This window comes from Delphinus delphis, chromosome 21, assembly GCF_949987515.2.
Source record: "Delphinus delphis chromosome 21, mDelDel1.2, whole genome shotgun sequence".
Classification (NCBI taxonomy): Eukaryota; Metazoa; Chordata; class Mammalia; order Artiodactyla; family Delphinidae; genus Delphinus; species Delphinus delphis.
In genome coordinates, this window is record NC_082703.1 from 27,296,758 (window position 1) to 27,318,877 (window position 22,120).

General features: G+C 39.8%; 1 protein-coding gene across 1 annotated transcript in view; it reads right to left on the reverse strand.

Moving 5' to 3' along the window:
• The window catches only part of CSMD1 (CUB and Sushi multiple domains 1), a 1,741,289-nt gene that overhangs the window by 1,404,500 nt on the left and 314,669 nt on the right, over window positions 1–22,120 (reverse strand). The window contains exon 2 of the mRNA XM_060001344.1: window positions 2,244–2,460. Coding sequence (XP_059857327.1) covers window positions 2,244–2,460 — 217 coding nt within the window. The remainder of the gene's footprint in view (window positions 1–2,243; window positions 2,461–22,120) is intronic.

Genomic DNA, 22,120 nt, shown 5'->3' on the forward strand with positions numbered 1-22,120 from the left:
AAAAATCTAAGTGAGTAAACATACATATAACTCAACAATGTTGATGAAGCTTTCTGAGTCACAGCTATTAATTTATATACTATTCACAAGTACCTCAGGATAAAATACAATGAGTCTAACTGTTCTAACCTTAATATTTCTACTGCTGATCCTGTTATAATACTGAAGATGACAGGTATGCGGTTTTCTAAACTTTATAGTTATTAACCTATAAAGTGATCATAATATCAACTTAAGAACATAAGAGAATACTAAATTGTCCAAAGACAGGTAGTTGAGTAAATTAACATTTAAGACAGGTTTCCTTTAGAATAGGATAGAATTATAGCAATTATAATAGAGTTATAGGGAATGGAAATATTGACAGAAATTTTTTAAAATTTTATAAGCAGTATGAGTTTAATTACTTTGGAAACACTCCTCTTCCCCCGCCCCACCCCAATAATGCCTGAACCTAGAAAGGTACATAAATATGACCAAAAATACTTCAAAATAATAGATTTGAAGATCATTTGATCATTTGAAGATCAAAATAATAGATTTGAAGATCATTTGAACATGAACATCATCAGAACATGAGCGCTTTACAGCTGGACAGTAAATTACAAACCACATCCAACAGATGATCAATCTGGTTGCATTTGTGACAGCTCCTGGGAAAGTTTTCTTGTGGGCGCTCAGCGCTCTTCCTCACAGAGCAATATTTTTTACTTTCATATGCAATAGGCATTTGTTTTTCATTGAAAGAGAATGAGTTACTTTTTAACACAGAGGCATATGACTTAATATTTGAGTAAACTAGATTCTCTATTTTTTGTCACAATGCTTTATATTATTACAAAACAGCACTATTCCCTAGTAGAATCTTTTGTGTCGATGAAAAGGTAGTAATAGTTAGAAGAGCATGAAAGAGGTTAAGGCATTTTGCATCAAATTAGCAAGGACTGCAAATATGGATACTTTGTCCAAACATCCAAATGTTGGCCCACACATGTCAGACAGGAAGAAAGAAAGTTTACCTAACAAATCCATAAAGGAGGTAGCTGTATGCAATATGTCTCAGAAAGGGCAACTGGAAAAGCGTTTCTAAAAACAGACAGTAACATTGGAGATGACTCAGAAAAAACTACAAGGTATTTTATATTTGAAAATGCATAAAGAAATGAAAATAAAATATTTGAAATATATTCAAATTCTATACTTAACATATTGACTATATAGTTAATATATATTGATATTTATATATATTAATATTATATATTTATTAATATATAATACTAATATATATAGTATTAATCTATTAACTAGATGTAAAAATACAATTATGCATTTTTATAGCCAGAGATTTTTCTCAATTCACAAAATTGTAAATAAAGTATATCATTTTTGTATATTACTGCTAAGATTAGCATGAATGCCATTTTATTCATCTAAGCAGCACAATTCCTTCCGCCTACTGTCAGTTTTTCTACAAGACCCTATATTCAACAAACTTAATCTCTAATGTAGAAGTTTAAAACCAGAGGATAAAGTCTTATTTGCCGTATATGTATATATTTAAATATGTTCATCAGTTTGGCTAAGAAATTCCAATTTCTTTGAAAGGGATATTCCTCATTCTTGGCCAAAATTTAACAAAAAAAAAGATGACTATATTTGTACAGGTACAATTTTTTTTTCTTGGTGATAAATGAAAAATATAACTTAAAATCATCCCAGAAAATATTTTTCTTTCTTCATGGTAAAAAATCATAGATTCAAAGAGAAAGCTAATGAGGAGTGGAATATTCTATGATGGTGCGAACCAAAAATTCTCCAAAGAGTACAATGTTCTTTCATGTTTTTACTCCACCCACCTCCTATGTTCTTTGTATTGAATATATTCTCTGACAATATCAAGGTTCCTTTTGTTGTTCTTTAAATTGTGTTCACTTTGTGCTTTTTCTCTCAAATCCACAGTTGCTTATAAACAATGGTGTATCATAACTTAAATTACCTTGGCAACACTGTTTTACAGATCTTGAACAATCTGATATGTATTAACGAAGTCAGTGATTGCTTTCAATAAGAAGTTATGTTCTTAGGGATTGAAAGAAGTATGCACAAAGCTCCAGTCTTTAATTTTTCTTTATAGTAACTAAAATGTTCTTTTCTGAAAATTAAATTCAAATGTTAATCCCAATTAAGTTTCACAATCTGAGTATGTCAAACCTCATCTATTATAGGAAGAGCCAACACTTTACCTCACTTTCAAATTCCCTTGTTGGAGCTGTCCATCATACACCGATAAAATATCAAAATCTTCTTCAAGAGCAAAGGTGTGGAATGACAATTGTATCCGATTGCGTTCTCCCGTGATGATAATCCAGGTGCAGTTAGCATAGTTTGGGTAACCATGGGGAAACCCTGGACTCTCAATGGTGCCATTGGGACCCTGGACTAAGCCTCCACAGTTCTGACCTGAAAAAGAAAACACACCAAAAAGCATATAAGTTTGGCCTATCTTTAGTATATTCTTTTAAAAATTTTCCAACCATTTGGTAATTGTTTTTTGGCCACACCATGTGGCTTGCAGGATCTTATTTCCCCGACCAGGGATTGAAGCCAAGCCACTAGAATTGAAAGCCCAGAATCCTAACCACTAGGCCACCAGGGAACTCCTTGGCCAATTTTTATAATGACTTATTGTGTGAGCCTTCATGCACAAATACTGAATGATAAATTGTAGTGGTGTTCTCCAGTGTTAAAAGATAGAGAATAACTCCTCCCTAAAAAAAAAAAAGAGAAGGAAAAGACGGAAATATACATTTGGGTACTCATATTACAAATTTGGGGAAATTTTGTTTACATCTTCAACCATATCAGACTGCCACATTTGTGAAACAAAGTTGGTGCCAACTGTCTGCACATTATCATGAGGAAACACTGCCCACAAGATCCTTGCTGGGGAAATTAAATTGACAGATTAAAAAAAAACATTAAATCACTTTCTAAATACATACACAGATGAATATATCTAAAGGAGTGCGATCTGAGGTATGTACTATGAAGAGTTAGGTAAAAACCATGCTCAAACTTCAAACTATTTGCACTCACATTGGTTAAAGTCCCACAAAGCCAAAGAATAAAATGAGACCACGGGGAATCTTACCCAGTTGAAAACAAAAGGTGTTAGGAGAAATTAAATTATGCGGAAATGAAGGAGCAAGCCGACCAGAAAAATAAGGGCCCTCCCCTCTATGGATGTCTTCCTGTTTATCTGGTAGGATTTACTGGATGACAGAGAAGGGAGCTGTTTGTTGAAATGATGGGCTCCACTAAAGAAAAGGCTCAGAATCAGGAACGGGTGAGTTTAGGTTTCCTTACTCAGGTTTGTAGGGTAACCCACACTTCGCTCACCCGTCTTATTCTTGCTTCTCTTAAAGAGGAGGAATTATGATAGCTCTAATGTTCAAGAGCTACATATTTGATGTTGTGATTAAAGTAAGAGATATTTATTTGGTTTTGTCCCCTCTGGCACAGAGCTCCTTAATCTCTTGGAATTTCCTAAATGAAGGGGGTGGTGGTGTTTTGTTATGTTAATGGAGCACATTTTGGACCACACCTAGGGATGGGGCTGGTTGCCAGGAGAACATCACCACGTGATTAGAGGGTTGCAACTTTCAGTCCCAACCTCCTGACTTTTAGAGGGAAGGGGGGAGGGGCTGGAGGTTGAATCAATCCCAATGGACAATGATTTGATCAGTCATGCTTGTGTAATGAAGCTTCATCAAAGATCTCAAAAAACGGGGCTCAGAGAGCTTCCAGGTTGGTGAACACCTGGAAATACTGGGAGACCGGTGAGCTCAGAGAAGGCAGAGAAGGCTCAGCACCCCTTCCCCATGCCTTGCCCTGGGCAATTCTTCATCTGGCTGTCCACTCCTATCCTTTAATAAACCAGTAATCTAATGAATAAACAGATTTCCTGAATTCTGTGAGCTGCTGTAGCAAATTAATCGAACGCGAGGAGGGAGGCCTGGGAACCTCTGATTTATAGCCAGTGGGTTGGAAGTACAGGTAAGAACCTGGGCTTTCGATTGGCCTCTGTGGTGAAGGGCAGTCTTGGGGACTGAGCCCCTTACCTGTGGAATCTGATGAGAGGAATTGTAGGACACCCACTTGGCGTCCTGAGTATTGCTTGTTGGTTGGTGTGAGGAACCCTACCCTACCGGTGGAGTTGGGTGCAGGACCCAAACAACAAGAGAAGGGGGAAAGATGGGAAGGGCGGGTGAGTACCACAAAGCCCCCTCAGTTGCTGAGCAGACTGGGAAGTGTTCCCCAGAGCTGGTTCCAGGCTCCCTCAGCCCCTCAAGATGCTGTGGCATGGACTCTACCATCGGGCTCTCCTGGCAATTCTCAGATTTCATGAGCGGTTCCAAAGAACTTGACCTTTTTTTGTCAATTGCAGCCCTGGGATGCTTGCAAGGACCTTCTGCTAAAAGGACAGCATCGGGGAGGTTAGGAACAGCCACACACCTGGACCACCGGACTGTATTGCTACCACTGGATAAACCCTAAAATCCCCCCCTTCCCAACCTCACCAATCCAACTCCTTTGGAGTATAATTGCTTTACAATGGTGTGTTAGTTTCTGCTGTATAACAAAGTGAATCAGCTATATGTATACATACATCCCCATATCTCCTCCCTCTTGTGTCTCCCTCCCACCCTCCCTATCCCACCCCTCCAGGCGGTCACAAAGCACCGATCTGATCTCCCTGTGCTATGCGGCTGCTTCCCACTAGCTATCTACCTTACGTTTGGTAGTGTATATATGTACATGCCACTCTCTCGCTTTGTCACAGCTTACCCTTCCCCCTCCCCATATCCTCAAGTCCATTCTCTAGTAGGTCTGTGTCTTTATTCCCATCTTACCCCTAGGTTCTTCATGACATTTTTTTTTCTTAGATTCCATATATATGTGTTAGCATACGGTATTTGTCTTTCTCTTTCTGATTTCCTTCACTCTGTAGGACAGACTCCAGGTCCATCTATCCACTTCTCTTGCTCCCTGGTTTCCTCCTCACCTGTTCCTCCCAACTCCCCTTCCCACATAACCACTCCTCTATATAAGCCTTCAGGGACATCCTAAGTGGTCCCTTAGTTGTTTATATGTTTTCTGTGCATGACCCCAAAGTGTGTCTTCCACGACTATGGCTCAGCCAGACTGGATGAAAAAGAGCAGAGGCTAAGAGCACGATGGGTGGATTATCTGAACTTCCCTAATAACGCACTTTAATCATCTTAACCATAACTATTACGGACATGTGAGGGAACAAAATAACTCCTATCAAATCGTTCCAACGTTGAGTTTGTCTGAAGTTAGCTCTTAAGTAGCCTCTGCAAATGGCTTGCAGTGTTTTGTTCCTTCTTAATCTGGCCAATTTCCACCAAGATGTTTAGATGTATTTAAATGTTTTGACACTAAGAATATTAAGAAACAATATTAAGAAAAATCTGGGCACACTCAGATTACTACAATTAGTAGAAGCCCTTGAATACAAGTATTATCCAGCTTTTATTGTTGAGCGACAAACAAAATTATTTCCAACTACATTTTACACTTAAAAAAATATTCACCATAGTAGCTCTCAGTGAGCTCAAATCTTTCACAGTAATGGTATCAAATGCTTGTGGGAGTTTGCTAAGTCTTAAAAAAAAATTAATGAAAGGGATTTATGAGTTTAAAACCAAAGAACTAATAAGAAGCCCATTTTCCACTAACTTTAAATCTAACAATAACACTGTAACAAGTAGATATTAAAGCTGTGGGGTTTTGAAAGGTCTGTAAAGAAAACAGCTTTTCTGGTTTATCTAGCAATACGTGCTTCACAGTAAATCAAAGAGTGAAGACTTGATCATAAATTGGAGGAAAGAAAAATAAATTCAACAGAAAAAGTGTCCACTGGAAAGTAGTTACTATTATAGACCCATCATGGTGAACCAAATTATCAGATATTACGATTTTTTCTTCAAGGAATAACACTTAGGCTGCATGTGGGTACCAATTATTACAGGGTATTTTGCAGAATGAGTCACATTTGATCCAGAGATAGACTTTTCCGGGGGCCCGTTACAAACTTAGGGAAGTGCTCAAAGGTTCTTGGATGAGTGACTGTCAAGCTGGACTGCACATTGCAAACAACTGAGGAATTTTCAAAGAGATGGAGATAACGTCTAATGTAGTTGGTCTAGGCTGAGAATTTCCAAGACAATACCAGAGATCTTATGCTACTGAATGTCATGTTTTATTATAAAGCTACAATAATCTGAACGGTGTTTAATTGTGCCAACCGAGATAAAGAGCCAGTGGAACAAAAGAGAAAGTCCCCAAACCCACAGAGATACAGACACTAGATTTATGACAAAAGTGGTGCTGCAGGGCTTGGGGAGAAAGATGGTCTTTTCAGTAGATGGTGCTGGGCCAATTGGACAACCAAACGGGAGAAATAAATCTTGATACCCACCGCACAATATACACAAACATCGGTCCCAAATGGGTTACAGATCTAAATGTAAACTGTGAAACAGTGATGCTTCCAAAAGAAACATTAAAAAAAAGAATCTTCACAACAGTGTGGTAGGCAAAGATTTCTTAAATAGCACACAAAAAGTAATAATCATAAAAGGAAAACGTGAGAAGGAAATTCAAAACAAATTTTTTAAATTGGATGTATTTCCAATCCATGTATTCATCCAATGACCTATTCACCATCTAACGAATAAACCGCACAGATCAACAAGAAAAAGGCAACACAACAGAAAAACAATAACTAGAGGTAGCTGGAGACGTAGAATCAGAGGGGATTTTTCTAAAATTGGAAAGAGGCGAAGGGATCATAAAATCTCCAGCCCTGACTACTACCCCACGCACCCACCCCAGGCCAGGGCCTGTCCTGGAGGTGTAAGGGAATAGCACTTTGTGCTAAAGAAAAACAAAAAACAAAAGAACCCAATTTATTTGGTCTTTCTTTGTGGAAGTAACAACCCCATTTTGTAACTTTTGTTCATTCCACACTTTTTTTTAACATCTTTATTGGAGTATAATTGCTTTACGATGGTGTGTTAGTTTCTGCTTTCTAACAAAGTGAATCAGCTATATGTATACATATATCCCCATATCTCCTCCCTCTTGTGTCTCCCTCCCACCCTCCCTATCCCACCCCTCTAGGTGGTCACAAAGCACAGAGCTGTTCTCCCTGTGGACTCCACAAAACTTTTGATGCTACGAGGGAACTTCGAATTTGCCTGCAATTTAGTCAGTATCTCCCGACCCATGTAACTATCTCGACTTTTCCTTAAAAAAGTCGATGAAAATAATTATTTGTCTAAGCAATAGTACTACAGTGGTATCGACTAGAGTTCCTCAGAGTAAGTGGCATTAATTCAAAATCCATACTAGTACTGAATTAAGGGCACCTCCTTATAACAATTACTTTAAAGCTGTGATCTCAGCATCTTTGGGATCTAACTAAGGGTCATGCTTCCTACATACCCACAAAAATAATGGCTGCCACAATGGATAATTAAACTAAAATTATTCTCCAAATGGAAATCCGAGGATGGAAAGTCATTATAATTAACAAATGCAAATAATGTATAGCTTACATTCTTCAACTGGTACCAGAACGAATACAGGTATCATGTTAATGTCTACCTGACACAAAGATTGCTTCAATGGAAAGACATACTTTTCACTGAATAAAATAAAGCCACAGATGAAGGTACACAGATTATATATGTCATATGTATACATTTTCAGAATTTATATGCACTTTCACATGAAGATGGAGCATGGGACTTGCCAATTGTCCCACCATCCACAAACACCAAGGTTGTGGGTTCCCAGAAGAGTTTTCATCCTACCTTCCTTATATGACTTTCCACCCTGGTTCTTATACTCCATTGGGCACTTGCCTGCTACGGAGAACTCTCAAATATTCTACAAATCTTTTCTTTTTAAATTGCGGACATCTATGCTTGATTTCAATGTTGGCCTTAAACAGCCTCAAATAAGCAGATTATTTTAACTGGAAAACAATGTTAATGGACAAACTTTTAAATATTGTAAATGTAATCATACATTTATATATTGCATAATAGAAATCTACTGTAAGTACATTTGTGAATTATATTTCCTAAGGGCAATGAAATAATCAGCAATTTGCAATGATAATTTTAATCTCTTAATGAAAATTATGTTGTTTGTTCCAGGATGGAAAACTCAGTTACTACTATTCTTTAAGAAACTGTCCTTAAGGTACTGATGCTAGAAGTTACCTTGAAATCAAATATCAGTGTCAACAGGAAAAAAAGCAAGTATATATGTATCTATACCTATACACATAGTACCTATAATACCTATAATTACAGGTTACAAATACTAACCAATAATGGAAGAGAATGTAAAAAAAATATATATATATATATAGGTATAATGGAATCACTTTGCTGTACATTGACACTAACACATTGTAAATCAACTATATTTCAAGACTATTTCAAAATATATATATATATATATATATATCAGTATATGTGGAAGTCACTCACCATCCCGTTACCAAGAATAATTATTGTTGAATGTTTTTTATTATTACTGAATTATTATTCTTCAATGTTTTTTCCAATCTATACTTTAACGGTGCTATATTACCTGATGTATAATATGTGAGCAATTTGTTTTGGGGTGACTCTACGTTTGCCAGTCCTAGGGACTGAACAGGAGACAGTAAGAACTACAGGTGTAGTACGTCTTGCTTCGTCGGTCGGTTGGCTGGTTGTTGACGTTGTTTTTTCTGAGAAGCTACATAAAATCGCCTGGGCCTCAACAAGGAGACTGCAGGGAAAATCCCAAGTCCTGAGAGCAGTGTAGCTCATGACGGTCAGATGAGGTGCAGCGCTGGAGGCCGGAGAACCCATTCTGGGAAAGGCAGGGCTAATGTGCTCTAGGACAGTTCCCTGCGTTGAAAGTCAGTCTTGGAAACACTCAGCTGAGCAAATAGCATCCTGCCCTGGTCACGCCTGAGATGCAACGGCCCCTCTGCTCTGAAGGGTCACCACACTTGGGTCTGTGCCTCACCCAGATCCTACTCTCTGAATTGTGCTACGGTTCAGCACACACCTTTCACGTCCTAGAAGAGAGTATTCGCTGAGATGATTCATCCTGATTCACTGTAAGCGTTTGATGAATGAACGTACATATACACAAATGCCTTCCTGACTCCACAAGCTGTTGAAACTGCTGTTTCCCTCACTTCTGGACCTGCTGACCCATTCCTGGAAAGTAACAGAGGTAGACGACATAATATTTGTAAACTCACATGCAAGCGTCTGACACCTACTATCTTGTTTAATTCTTGCACAGCCTTTAAGGTAGGAAGTAGCTTAGCTTTTGCAAGCTGTTATAATAATTATTTATTTATTATCATATACTTATAGTTACATTATAGTATTCGTAACAGTCTTGCTAGCTGTTGGGATATGTATTCAGATGAAGATTTGTGATAAGGTAGGGCCTTTGCTGTATAAAACTCCTTTCTGAGAGCAAACATTTTGCCATCTGGGATGTTTTAACCTGTGGTTTGGTTCAGTGACTCCACAAAATCATGGTCTATAATATTCAGTATGTGAAGACAGCCATACCAGGAAAGAACACTCTGTCCTGAATTCTAGTAACAAGGAAGCAGGTCACGCGACAAATGATTGCCAGGACCGCAGACGAATAATCTGGAGATGGCAACATTTGAGAAATATAGAGTTGCCTTCTAACTCTCCGTCCTGATATCATCTAAAAGAGTAAATAGACTTGCGTGTACAGAGTGTGAACAAAAGCTGTATTATCATGACAACCCTGTCTCTCCTTGGAGGCGGACATCGAAAATAAATAGGTTTATGTCCTGTCTGCAACAGGCTCAGATAACCACACTGGTTCATTTTGAGAACAAGGCAATTCAGGAAGTTTTTTTGTTTGTTTGTTTTGTTTTGTTTTAATATTTATCATACTTGGTGGCTGTCTCCACTCATTCCCTTCATCCATTCTGCAAAAATAAAAATTTACATTTTTCATATACTATGTAAGTTCTATGCAAATACAACTTTCATTACTTTCTTACAACCAGATTATGGACCTCGAAAGCTTCTCTTATTTTGGAATTTGGGTGGAAATATACTCTACACCTGTAGATCGGCTGCAAGACCGAAAATTCCCTTCTCCTATTGGATGGGTGACAACGCAGTAACTCAACAGTAAAAGAGAATGGTGCACTGTGATCCTCACTTGCTGTTTTAATTTTCCTTCATGACTAAGGAATATGATGACACGCTTATTAGAATTTCCAATATCAGGAGGCCTCGCATTTCACTCACGGCAGCAGAAGTCTCTCTGATCAGATAAGTACTTTTTTGAAGCGGTAAACAAATCAAATACGCATTAAACTCTGCTCTGCATTCATGAAACCAAGCGGGGCCTGTGCGACTCCCAGGCGAGGAGGCCCTTTTGTCCCCCGTTTCGTGTTGGCAAGACTCCAAGCCTTCCCTGAGTTCCAAAGGGAGGATTTGAACAGCTCCGAAGCAGCCCAGAAACCACCCGAGGCAAGACTAAAGGGACCAGAGAAACTCATCAAGATTAGGAGACACATTACCTGAGATGAGATTAAGGGGTACAGGCCCTGCTCACACCCTGATCTTGTGAGAGACCCTGCCCTTGAACCATGGTCATAAAGCCCTCATCAAATCCTCTGGGGATACAGAGCTTTTCGAGGCAAGAGCCTGCTGTGGCCCCCTTTGCCTGGCAAAGTAGTAAAGCTCTCCACTCCTACTTCACCCAAAACTCTGTCTCTTGAGATTCGACCCGGCACCTGTGCACAGAAGCTGAGCTTCCGGGCATCCTCATCTCCTACGGTGTCATTGGCTATTTCAGGGTCTGCATTATTTGGGAAAGGATGAATTGTAGAAGGATCAGGACGTAAAGTGCCCTTCCTAGGCCTTTGATTGAGGTGTTTCAAAATTACAAGTCTTCAGGCATTTTCTGGGAACTGCGTGCCCTAAAGGAAGTTTTAAGAGCATTCAATTTCTCAGCGTACCCACAGCAGCAACTGTATCAGCTACTGTAGCTGACAGCCCGAGGCTGCTTGGTTCAGTTTTAATCTCCAACACTTAGGGGAGATTACTCACGATGTGAGCAAAGAAGAAAAATAGAAAAGCTGGAGGCACATAAGCCTTAGTCCCTGAGATGCGGCCAAAAAATCAGTGCTTCCCTAATGACTTCACCGCCCCTGAGCAAGGCCATGCAGGCAGCGCTTACACTACAGATGAACCATCAATGAGCCATCAATACCCAATTCTATCACTTATAAAAGAGAGAGGGGATTTCACCAGACTATGTAAGCATGGAGTACAATCTTTCATCATTGTACTAAAGTTTGTCATCATGACCATGTGCAGACTTGGTCTGCTTAACACCTTTCCCTTTCTCAAGCACCCCAAGACTGTCCCCACCGCAGGGCCTTTGCATGTGCTAATCCATCTACCCTAAATGTTCTTCCGGCAGATCTCCCTGGATCTGACCTCTCCTCCGGTGGGTCACAGTGCAGGGGGCTCTTCCCAGACACTCATGTCCTGGTCAGTAGCCCCTCTCCATCCATGCTCACTGGCCCATGCCCTGCTGTGTTTCCAGATGGCATTTATCATTCTGTGAAAATATCTTGTTTGCTTCTTTATTCGTTGTCTACCTGTCTCTGTAACAAATACGTAAACCTTCCAAGAGTGAGGGTGTTGTTGGTCTTGTTTATAACCCCGTTCCTACAAGACTGTCTGGCACTCAGTATTCAGTTATGGAGGCATGTGGGTGAGTTGGGGTATATGTGTGGGAAACAATGGTGGTGGTGGTGTAAATTATGAGTTATAAATCTATGTGCACACTCATGTGGAAAGAATCTGTAAAAATATAAAGTAGTGGTACTAGAAGGAAACTTCCTTATATTCTCCAGCCAAGTGATTACCTAGAACATTCAGAGTGTAGTGTTATCATTCTAATTCCAAGAAAACGGATTTTATCATCTCCGTCCTACAGAGCAGTCTGATTGGCAAGAGCTCCTAAGACTAATTTAAATATTCCCTGCTTCAAATGTAAATTGGTGCAGCCGCTATGGAAAACAGTATGGAGGTTCCTCAAAAAACTAAAATTAGTATTGCCATATGATCCAGCAATCCCACTCCTGGGCATATATCCAGACAAAACTATAATTCAAAAAGATACATACACCCCAATGTTCATAGCAGCACTATTCACAATAGCCAAGACATGGAAACAACCTAAATGTCCATCAACAGGTGAATGGATAAAGAATATGTGGTATATATATGGCATATTACTCAGCCATAAAAAAGAATGAAATGATGCCATTTGCAGCAACATGGATGGAACTAGAGGTTATCATACTAATTGAAGTAAGTCAGACAGAGAAAGACAAATACTATACGATATCACTTGTATGTGGAATCTAAAATATGACACAAATGAACACATCCATGAAACAGAAACAGACTCACAGACACAGAGAACAGACTTGTGGTTGCCAAGGGGGAGGCGGGTTGGGGAGGAGTGGATTGGGAGTTTGGGGTTCGAAGATGCAAACTATTACATATAGAATGGATATGGGACTTCCCTGGTGGCACAGTGGTTAAGAATCCGCCTGCCAATGCAGGGGACACAGGTTCGATCTCTGGTCCAGGAAGATCCCACATGCCGCAGAGCAACTAAGCCAGTGTGCCACAACTACAGAGCCTGTGCTTTAGAGCCTGCGAGCCACAACTACTGAGCCCATGTGCCACAACTACTGGAGCCTGTGCTCTTCAACAGGAGAAGCCACTGCAATGAAGATGGAAGGCAACCAAAAATAAATTAATTAATTTAAAAAAAAGAATGGATAAACAACAAGGTCCCACTGTATAGCAAAGGGAACTACATTCAATATCCTGTGATAAACCATATGGGAAAGAATATGAAAAATAATATCTATATATATGTATAACTGAATCACTTTGCTGTACATCATAAATTAACACATTGTAAATCAACCAGACTTCAATAAATAAAAAAATAAAAAATGAAATAAAAATTTACTACCACATATTCCCTGCTCTATTTGAAGCTAATTTTTCTCTTATTTGATCCTCCTTCACACACTGGCATTTCTGCCTTTCTAGAGGTGAGTCATAATTCAGGATAAGGCAAGGCTGTGGTTAGTCAGACCTGAAACTGCTTAGATGTGAGGTCAATGTTGTTTCCTTAGCTACCGCACCCAGGGGAGGGTTTTTTAGTTAATTCTAGGACTGTAATAGGTTCACCAACTGAGAAATTCTTGCACTGATGGTAATAAAGTCATTCAATATCAATCCACTCTGAAGAGATAAATTGGAAGAACACTGTACAGAGTGTAGGGTCAAAAAAGCACTGGGCTGTGGATCAAACAAAACAAAAATGGGATTAATATCCAGCATGAAGCACTGGGGATTCATCAAGTCACCTGGCTGATAGTAGCCTCAGCTTCCATGGGTGGGAGATGAGAATGATACCATGTTGCAAGACTGTAGTAGTGATTAGAGATGAAGCACGGTTGAGCAGAGGTAGAGGCTGGAAAGCAAAAGGATAGCTCCTGTAGCTACAGACGAAATGCTTGTGTCCCCACAAAATTCGTATGTTGAAACCCAATCCCCATTGGTGTCATGGTGTTAGGAGGTGGGACCTTTGGGAGGTGACTAGTTCAGAGGGTGGAGCCTTCATGAATGGGATTAGTGTCCTTATGAAAGAGACCTCAGAGAATTCCTTCACCCCTTCTGCCATGTGAGGACACAGCACGAAGACGGCCATCTATGTTCCAAGAAGAGGATCCTCCCAGATACCGAATCTGCTGTCACCTTGATCCTGGACTTCTAGCCTCCAGAAAAGTGAGAAACAGATTTCTCCTGTTTGTAAGCCCCCAGTCCATGGTGTTTTGTTGTAACAGCCTGAACTGACTACGACAACTACAGATGGCCCCCAACTTATGACGATTTGACTTACAATATTTTGACTTTATGATGGTGCAAAAGCAAAGGAGAAAACATACTTCAGGTTTTGAGTTTTGATCTCTTCCCCAGGCTGGTGATAGATGGCCTGATCCCCTTCAACCCAAGGTCACAAGGGGAAACAGCCAACACGCCTGTAGACACAGACAACTATCCTGGAGACAGACAACTATTCTGTTTTTCACTTCCAGTACAGTATTTGATAAATGACATCAGGTATTCAACACATTATTATAAAACAGGCTTTGTGGTAGATGATTTTGCCCAACTGTAGGCTAATGTAAGTATTCTGAACACGTTGAAGGTAGGCTGGGTTAAGCTACGATGTTCCATAGGGTAAGTGAATTAAGTCCATTTCGATTTATGCTATTTTCAACTTACAATGGGTTTATTGGGATGTAATACTGAGATGTAACCCTATCGTAAGTCGAGGAAGATCTGTACTGTTTTCAAAAAGGATGGTTCACTGTAGAGTCTCCTGATTTTAAGAGAATTTTACAAGTTAAGTAATGAGTGGGACCTCACCCTTTATCTGGCTCTGCCCTGCTTTCCTTTAAAGGCCTGGGTAGACGTTGCATTTTAGGAGATGCCTTCATATGCACCTGTGTCTGCCTGGTGCCTCGTCCACGAGGTCCTCAGCTCACAATGTGGTACTTAAAATACCAGGATTGCCATTGCCAAATTATTTGACTTTCTAGATTTTGAGTGATGAAGTTGGTTATATCACAAAACAAACCAAATTAACACAAACAAACAAGCAAATAAACTGTACTTTATCATGGTTCCCAGATCTCACACTGATGCTCTTTCAATAGGTGACTTTTGGTCTGAAACAGGCTACCATCTAAATTTGAGTCTTTTCTCTCAGAAACTTCAAATCTACATTTCTCTACTGCAAGTTATTTTGAACTCAACTCGACTTTGCTCATAGAAGCACACCATGCATTGTCAATTAAGATAATTCTCTCTCCACGGACTGTAGAACTAACGTTCTTAATTGTACGTCAGATATTGCTTTATCTTTTCATGAAATACCCAGTGATGAAACACATTATGATCGGTCAATAGAATCGAATTGTTCCTCAAATTTGAAATAATGTAATTCTGTATTTCTGCTTTAATACATGAGAATTCAAAAGAGGTATAAATCAGTCTCAAGGTAATGGTGGTAAAACAATGTAGGAAAATACGTTTCCCTTAAATAGAGCATTTAAAACCTAAGATGTTGATATAATTTAACCTTGATGCTGTACAATCAATTCGGTGATACCTGTTAAGAAAAGTAAAATAAAACTATCACCTGACTCCTTCCTGGGTGCTCCAAATCCCTACCTGCAATGAGGCCTATCGATCCTCTACATGAATTATTTCTGTGCAGATGGATCGCCACCATCCTCTTCCCCATTTCTTTCTTTTTTGAACAGTAGTGAACAATTTCTAGATCTGCAAGAGAGATTTTTAAATTCTAATACTATGTTCTGTTTTAATGTTTAGTGAGAATTTACCTCCAAAGAGAAACTGAAATGTTAAAAAGTCACGCTAAAACCCCACTAACCTATGGTCATCTATGAAGTGTGAAGCTAATGTAAACTCTCATAGAGGAAAGGGAAGGAGAATATTCATCCATGAGGTCCTTTGTGGTTAAGGAAGATTTTCAGATTTAGAGACTGAAAGCCTGACAAATCACGAACAGGTATTTTTTTTAACCTTATCAAAATTAACACAAGCACTTTAAAAATAAAAGGAAAATGTGTAATGATTTCCTACGTACTTTGAATACCACCCAGAATGAGTGGCTGAGACAGCAGATAAGTCAGAATCTTAAGGGTCACTGTATAGGTTTAATAGGAAAGAACTGATCTCCAAGAAGTTGTGCTTAAATTTATCAAACAAACAGGTTTAAAATCTGCTTGTCCCATTGGGCAAATAGACCACTGGGCCCAACAGGACTCCTGAAATGGTTCAGGTCTCAATTTAATGTCTCTCTTGGTCGCTTTCCCCACCTGTGAATCTCCATGGAGATGATTCTGCCACCCAGAATCTCAGTGGCTTCCCGGAGGGTCCACAACTACAGGACATCAAACGGTGAGATCCCTCCCCCTCTCTCTCTTTTTCTCTCCCTCTCCTGCCCCGCCCTGCCCAGACATACACTTGCACACAATGCTAGCCTGCTTCCCTCGCCTCTGGATGAAATGGTGTTGGGTTTTGTACTAGGATTCGGTGTCTTCCTGAACGAAATACTAGACTTTCACACAGTGGCTGCACACTGGAAACTACGACATATGTCATCATTCACAGGGCTGGCTTAACATCTTTTAGCAGATTTTTTCACACTTGCAATTGTGTTTTTCCTCAGAGTCTTCACTATTTTAGGGAGAGAAGGTTGGGGGATAAGGGCTTGACTATAGATCCCCCATCATGATGAGACATCAGGACCTGTCTTCCCTGGATCCAGGGCTCAGCGAGACCTGACAGGGAGCTTCCCGTCAGTTACCTCTCAAGTGGCGAATGTGCATTTTATGGATGATGGGAAGGGATGCGGGTCTCTATTGTGTCCTGAAGTACTGATGTTTACTCAACAAAGGGTGGAGTACCAAGTGCCATTACCATATAATCTACAACTTGATTACCTATTTCCCTTGGCCCTAAACTCCTCACCTGGACTGCAAGGGCTATATCTGTCAGGGTGTGTGAAAAAAGCAAGTTATTGTTGATAATCCATCATTATTTTATCTTTTCATGAAAATCTAAGTGGTCTAGACTGGAAGCCATGAGGTCAGAATCCCTTATCCTAGAATCTGTGATTCCATCCTAGGTGCTAAGGACTGTGTCCAGCACCTACTAAACAATCAGTCCATGGGAGCAGGAAAACTGCACTGACTGCCATGTCTGATAAAGGACAGTGTTTCTCCTATGGTGATCACTGCATCCTTACTCCACGGCAAGCACTTTCCAGACTTTCTCTAGCCCTCGAAATGATCTTGATAGACGTGCACTGTCATTCCTTTTTTTTTTTTTTTTAAGAAGATGTTGGGGGTAGGAGTTTAGTAATTAATTAATTTATTTTTGCTGTGTTGGGTCTTCATTTCTGTGGGAGGGCTTTCTCTAGTTGTGGCAAGCGGGGGCCACTCTTCATCGCGGTGCGCGGGCCTCTCACTATCGCGGCCTCTCTTGTTGCGGAGCACAGGCTCCAGACGCGCAGGCTCAGCAGTTGTGGCTCATGTAAGTGATTTGCCCAAAGTCACACAGACACAAAGGCCAAAGCAATGGGAAGCGAGTCAAGTTTATTTTGGCTTCAAAACCGGTGCTCATCCCATGACACCATAGTTTAGAAGCCGTATACTATCACTTTCTTCTACTTTCTAAAAGGAATGGATCCTGCAAATTGTGCTGCAGAAGCATAGGGCAGTGTCTGAATCCTCAGAATGTTCCTACTGCTGTTCAGGAAGAGCCAGGTGACCACGTAAATTGGGAAAGAAACAAAAAGCGCGTTTGTGTATCTGAGCTGAAGGCTGGATTCTGCTTATCTGTCTCTACGCGGGGGCATTTAAGAAAGTGAAAAAAGCTTTTTTTAGTTATGGTTTGATTCTTTAAATAACTCTTTTGACCCAAAGCTCTTACATGCTTAACACATAAAAGGGGTTGGGATTTCACTAATATTTCTAGGGGTGGGATTGGGGGACACAGAGATTGTATACTGAACAACTTTAATGGATGCCATTCACACACACTACCCAGCTAATTAAACATAAGATAGTTGAGAACTTGACTGATATCAGAATTTCTCACGTCTTAATAACGTTTCCTCTGAATGCGCGGAAACAAGACAGAAGACACTGACCAAACAGCCATGGAATTATCCATGGAAACAGAAGCTCCACTTATGGATTTGCTGCTGTAATTGATCTTTACGTTCGTATCTACTTCCATGTTTATGACCTTTCAACTTTTTACCTGCTCCTAGGCTGTGGGCAAGAAAGCAAAGTCCTGGATTCTGTCCCTTATTTATATATATATATATATATATTTTTTTTTTTTTTAAGATTTCTATTTTATTTATTTTGTGGCTGCGTTGGGTCTTCGCTGCTGTGCGCGGGCCTTCTCTAGTTGCAGCGAGCGGGGGCTACTCTTCGTTGCGGTGGGCGGTCTTCTCATCGTGGTGGCCTCTCTTGCTGTGGAGCACAGGCTCTAGGCGCACGGGCTTCAGTAGTTGTGGCACGTGGGCTCAGCAGTTGTGGTGCAAGGGCTTAGTTGCTCCGCGGCATGTGGGATCCTCCCAGAGCAGGGCTCGAACCCGTGTCCCCTGCATTGGCAGGCAGATTCCTAATCACTGCGCCACCAGGGAAGCCCATGTCCCTTATTTTATCTTGGTTTTGTGATGTTTCTGAAGGAATCATGCATGATATTGAAATTCCACGGAGGATTAGGTTTTGTTGTAAAAACTACTTTGGCAAAAAGGTACTGCTGTTCTTTCAAATCCGCGGCCTTGAGTTGAAACAATACAGTGTGTAGTGAACTTTGTGTGTATTTTTATTTTACTGATTTCTACTTAGAACTTCAAGAGAACAAAAGTTTTTGTTTTTCTCCCCCCCTTTAAACGTAGTTATTTAGTTTCATCTAGGTTCTATTCTTCTTTGCTTTATTGTAGTTTAACTTTCAAGGTTTTAGACCAGAAAAAAGATCAGAGAGAAAAATAGCTTACTGCCTAGATAAAGAGTATTAACAGCAGTGCTGGTCTGTTTTTTTCAGGAAAATACTAATTTAATTTGCCTCGCTTTAACTACTGCATATATACCAGAAGATTATACTCATAACTTAAATATTTATAAAAAGAAGGTATATAGAGATAAATGACCATTTGCAGTATTAACTGATCAAAGCTGCATAGTAAATCAAATCTTTTAGACCTGTGGGAGATGGCTCCGGAAAGTATAATGGGGAGCTAAGTGAATGACAATAAAAACGCTGAAGCTAAATGAGCATGTTGCTTTCAACTGTGAACAAAAAAATCATTCTGCTACACAAAATTCCATAACATGAAATGTATACAAATTTAGGAATGTTATACAGCTGGACTAAAGCAAAGGGGAAATTGAATAAGTGATAAAAAGGTTTTTGTTTAATTATCAAGAGTGAAATAATTCTCGAAATGGGTGAACGGGGTCCAAAAGAACAAACTCCCAGTTATAAAACAAGCAAATCCTAGGGATGTAATGTACAGCATGGTGACTATAGTTAATAACACTGTATTGTATAGTTGAACGTTGCTAAGAGAGTCTGATGTATGTGAACTAGGTTTATTGTGGTGACCATTTTGCAATATATACACATATTAAATTATTATGTTGTTCATCAAAACTAACATAATGTTATATCTATAGCTCAGTATAAAAGTAACAACAAAAAGCGGGAAGACGCAAGCAGGAAGAGATATGGGAACATATGTATATATATAACTGATTCATTTTGTTGTGAAGCAGAAACTAACACACCATTGTAAAGCAATTACACTCCAATAAAAAATATATATATATTAAAAAAAAAGTAACAACAACAAAATAATTGGCATTTCCAGAAGAAAAATGGTTGATAAAACCACTCTCTAATGGTGAATTTTTAAATTGATGATAAGCCCATGGGGCATGGCTGCCTGGACGGCTATGCTGCTTCCCTGGGCCCCGGGCCATCATCAGGTCCAGTGTGTTCCATGTAGCTTGGTTATAGTCATTTGCGGAAAAGAAAACTTCGAACAAGCACAAGTGGATCAGATAAGAAAGAATCAAGTTTAGTGGTTTCTCTACGCAGAGTCATACTTCACTTCACTCTTAGGGACTAAACCCTTATTCACTCCTCAGCGTCTCAATCCCCACCTGCAACGTGAAGTCCAGGGGATTCACAGCCTCACATGGTTCTTAGACATCTTCTGGGAGAATTCTCACTGTCTCAATTCCTGCCAAGTGGATGATGACATTCTCTCATTGTTATCTCCCCAAAACATTCTAATTTAAGCCTTATTTTAGAATTAAATCAAATACACATATTTAGTCCCCATCTGTACTACTTAATAGGCAAGGTGTGTGTTTATTAGGGTGACCTGATTTCATTCACTGAACAAAACAGAGATGTTTGACATTCAAAGGTGCCTGTTTTAGAGAGCACCCCAGCCAGTAAGTGAAGGACATTAGATTATGCTGAATAACCCAATGCTACTTAAAGAACCAAGAGTGAGGAATTTAACTCAATTTTCTGGGTTTAGTTCCCTAAAGTACAGAGGAGAGAATGAATTAGAAAATCTCTGTCTGAAGTTTCCTCTGAGACATAAATAAGCTACGTTTGAGTCAGGAATAGCTTGAACTGTCAATTCTTTAACATCATTTTTCAAATAAACTAATACGAGAGGAGATTAGGAGAAGCAGGGGGAGAAATGATAAATTCTATCCCCAATCATAAAGAATTAAGAGCTTGCATTAATAGGAGTCTTCGAAACAACCATAAAAACCTAAGGAGGGAGTTGGAAAAAATGACACAGGAAAATAAATCCAGTCTCATCTCATTCATATTTGTCTCTTCACTACCCCCTCCTGGAGGGGACACACAGTTTTGAGGACATTAGCCCACTGCGGCCCCCTTGGCATGGCAAAGCAATAAAGTTACTCTTTTCTACTTCACCCAAAACTCTGTCTCTGAGATTTAACTCGGTGTTGGAGGTACAGAGGTTGGATTTGGCTTCAGCAGCAAAAACACATGAAATGTAGTATCTTTTTCCTATTACTGAAAATTCTGTTATTGTGTTCTAATTCACAATAGTAACTTGTCTGTCACTGTACAGGTGCAAATAATGTTATGTTTTGCTCTAGGCAAGTTCTAAAATCTTGAGTTTTAAATGAAGCCAAGACTTACAGGCAACAAACTTTCTAAAACAGATTTTAGAAACCCATGATCACGATTGTTTTTAATTTGTTTCAAAATAGAAGCTTTTCTTTGTGATTTATGACATGCATTAAAATAGTCCTAGATAAGAACTCAGGGCTGTCAAGTCAACGGCAGGGGTTCCCGATCTCAATATGATACTTGGGGAGTTAAGTTGCCCCAGGCTGAAAAGAATCATAACACAAATGGCAAAAAGGAAACATCAGATTAAAATCTATTTTCAAATACATTTCTTTGGAACTCCAAAGCATGCTAAACATCATTCTGAATTTGAATTGAGGCTTTTGCAAATAACTGGTCTAAGTGCCATGCTTTCAGGATATTGAAGAAGACTTATATTTTTCATATTGTTATTCATGCAAAATGTCTCAGTAGCCATTTTTCTCCAAAGCATGTCCTTGGGGATATTTTAGGATTGAGCTGGGTTCATTTGCTCATGATTAGGGTTTTGATACCCAAGTTTTAAGGTCAGTTCTGCACATGAATTGGCTACAATCATCTAAGTTCAAAAATAACTTCCGGGCTTCCGTGGTGGCGCAGTGGTTGAGAGTCCGCCTGCCGATGCAGGGGACGCGGGTTCGTGCCCCGGTCCGGGAAGATCCCACGTGCCGCGGAGCGGCTGGGCCCGTGAGCCATGGCTGCTGAGCCTGCGCGTCCGGAGCCTGTGCTCTGCAACGGGAGAGGCCACAGCAGTGAGAGGCCTGCGTACCGCAAAAAAAAAAAAAAACCTTCCATGAGTCCCATAAGGAGCCTCACTAGCCCTCTTCTCTCCGTCTGCAAACTGGGGCCAATTTAACACCACATTACTTGGTACTTGTGCTATTTGTCTGTTGCCTCATCTTAAAACCATTCTTCTGGATTACTCTGGATTCAGGTCTCCAAATGTATTAAAATATTTCTCAAGAATTCAGCTTAGGCAAATCTCAAGTGAATATGGACATATATGGAAAGGACACAAATGGTTCTCAGATGTTATTTCCTCTCATTTGGAGGGACCTCCATTAGTGTAAAATTCCTGGTCTCTCTCTACCCACCCCTCCCACGTACACTCTATTCCAGAAGGGGTAAATTATTTGCTTGCT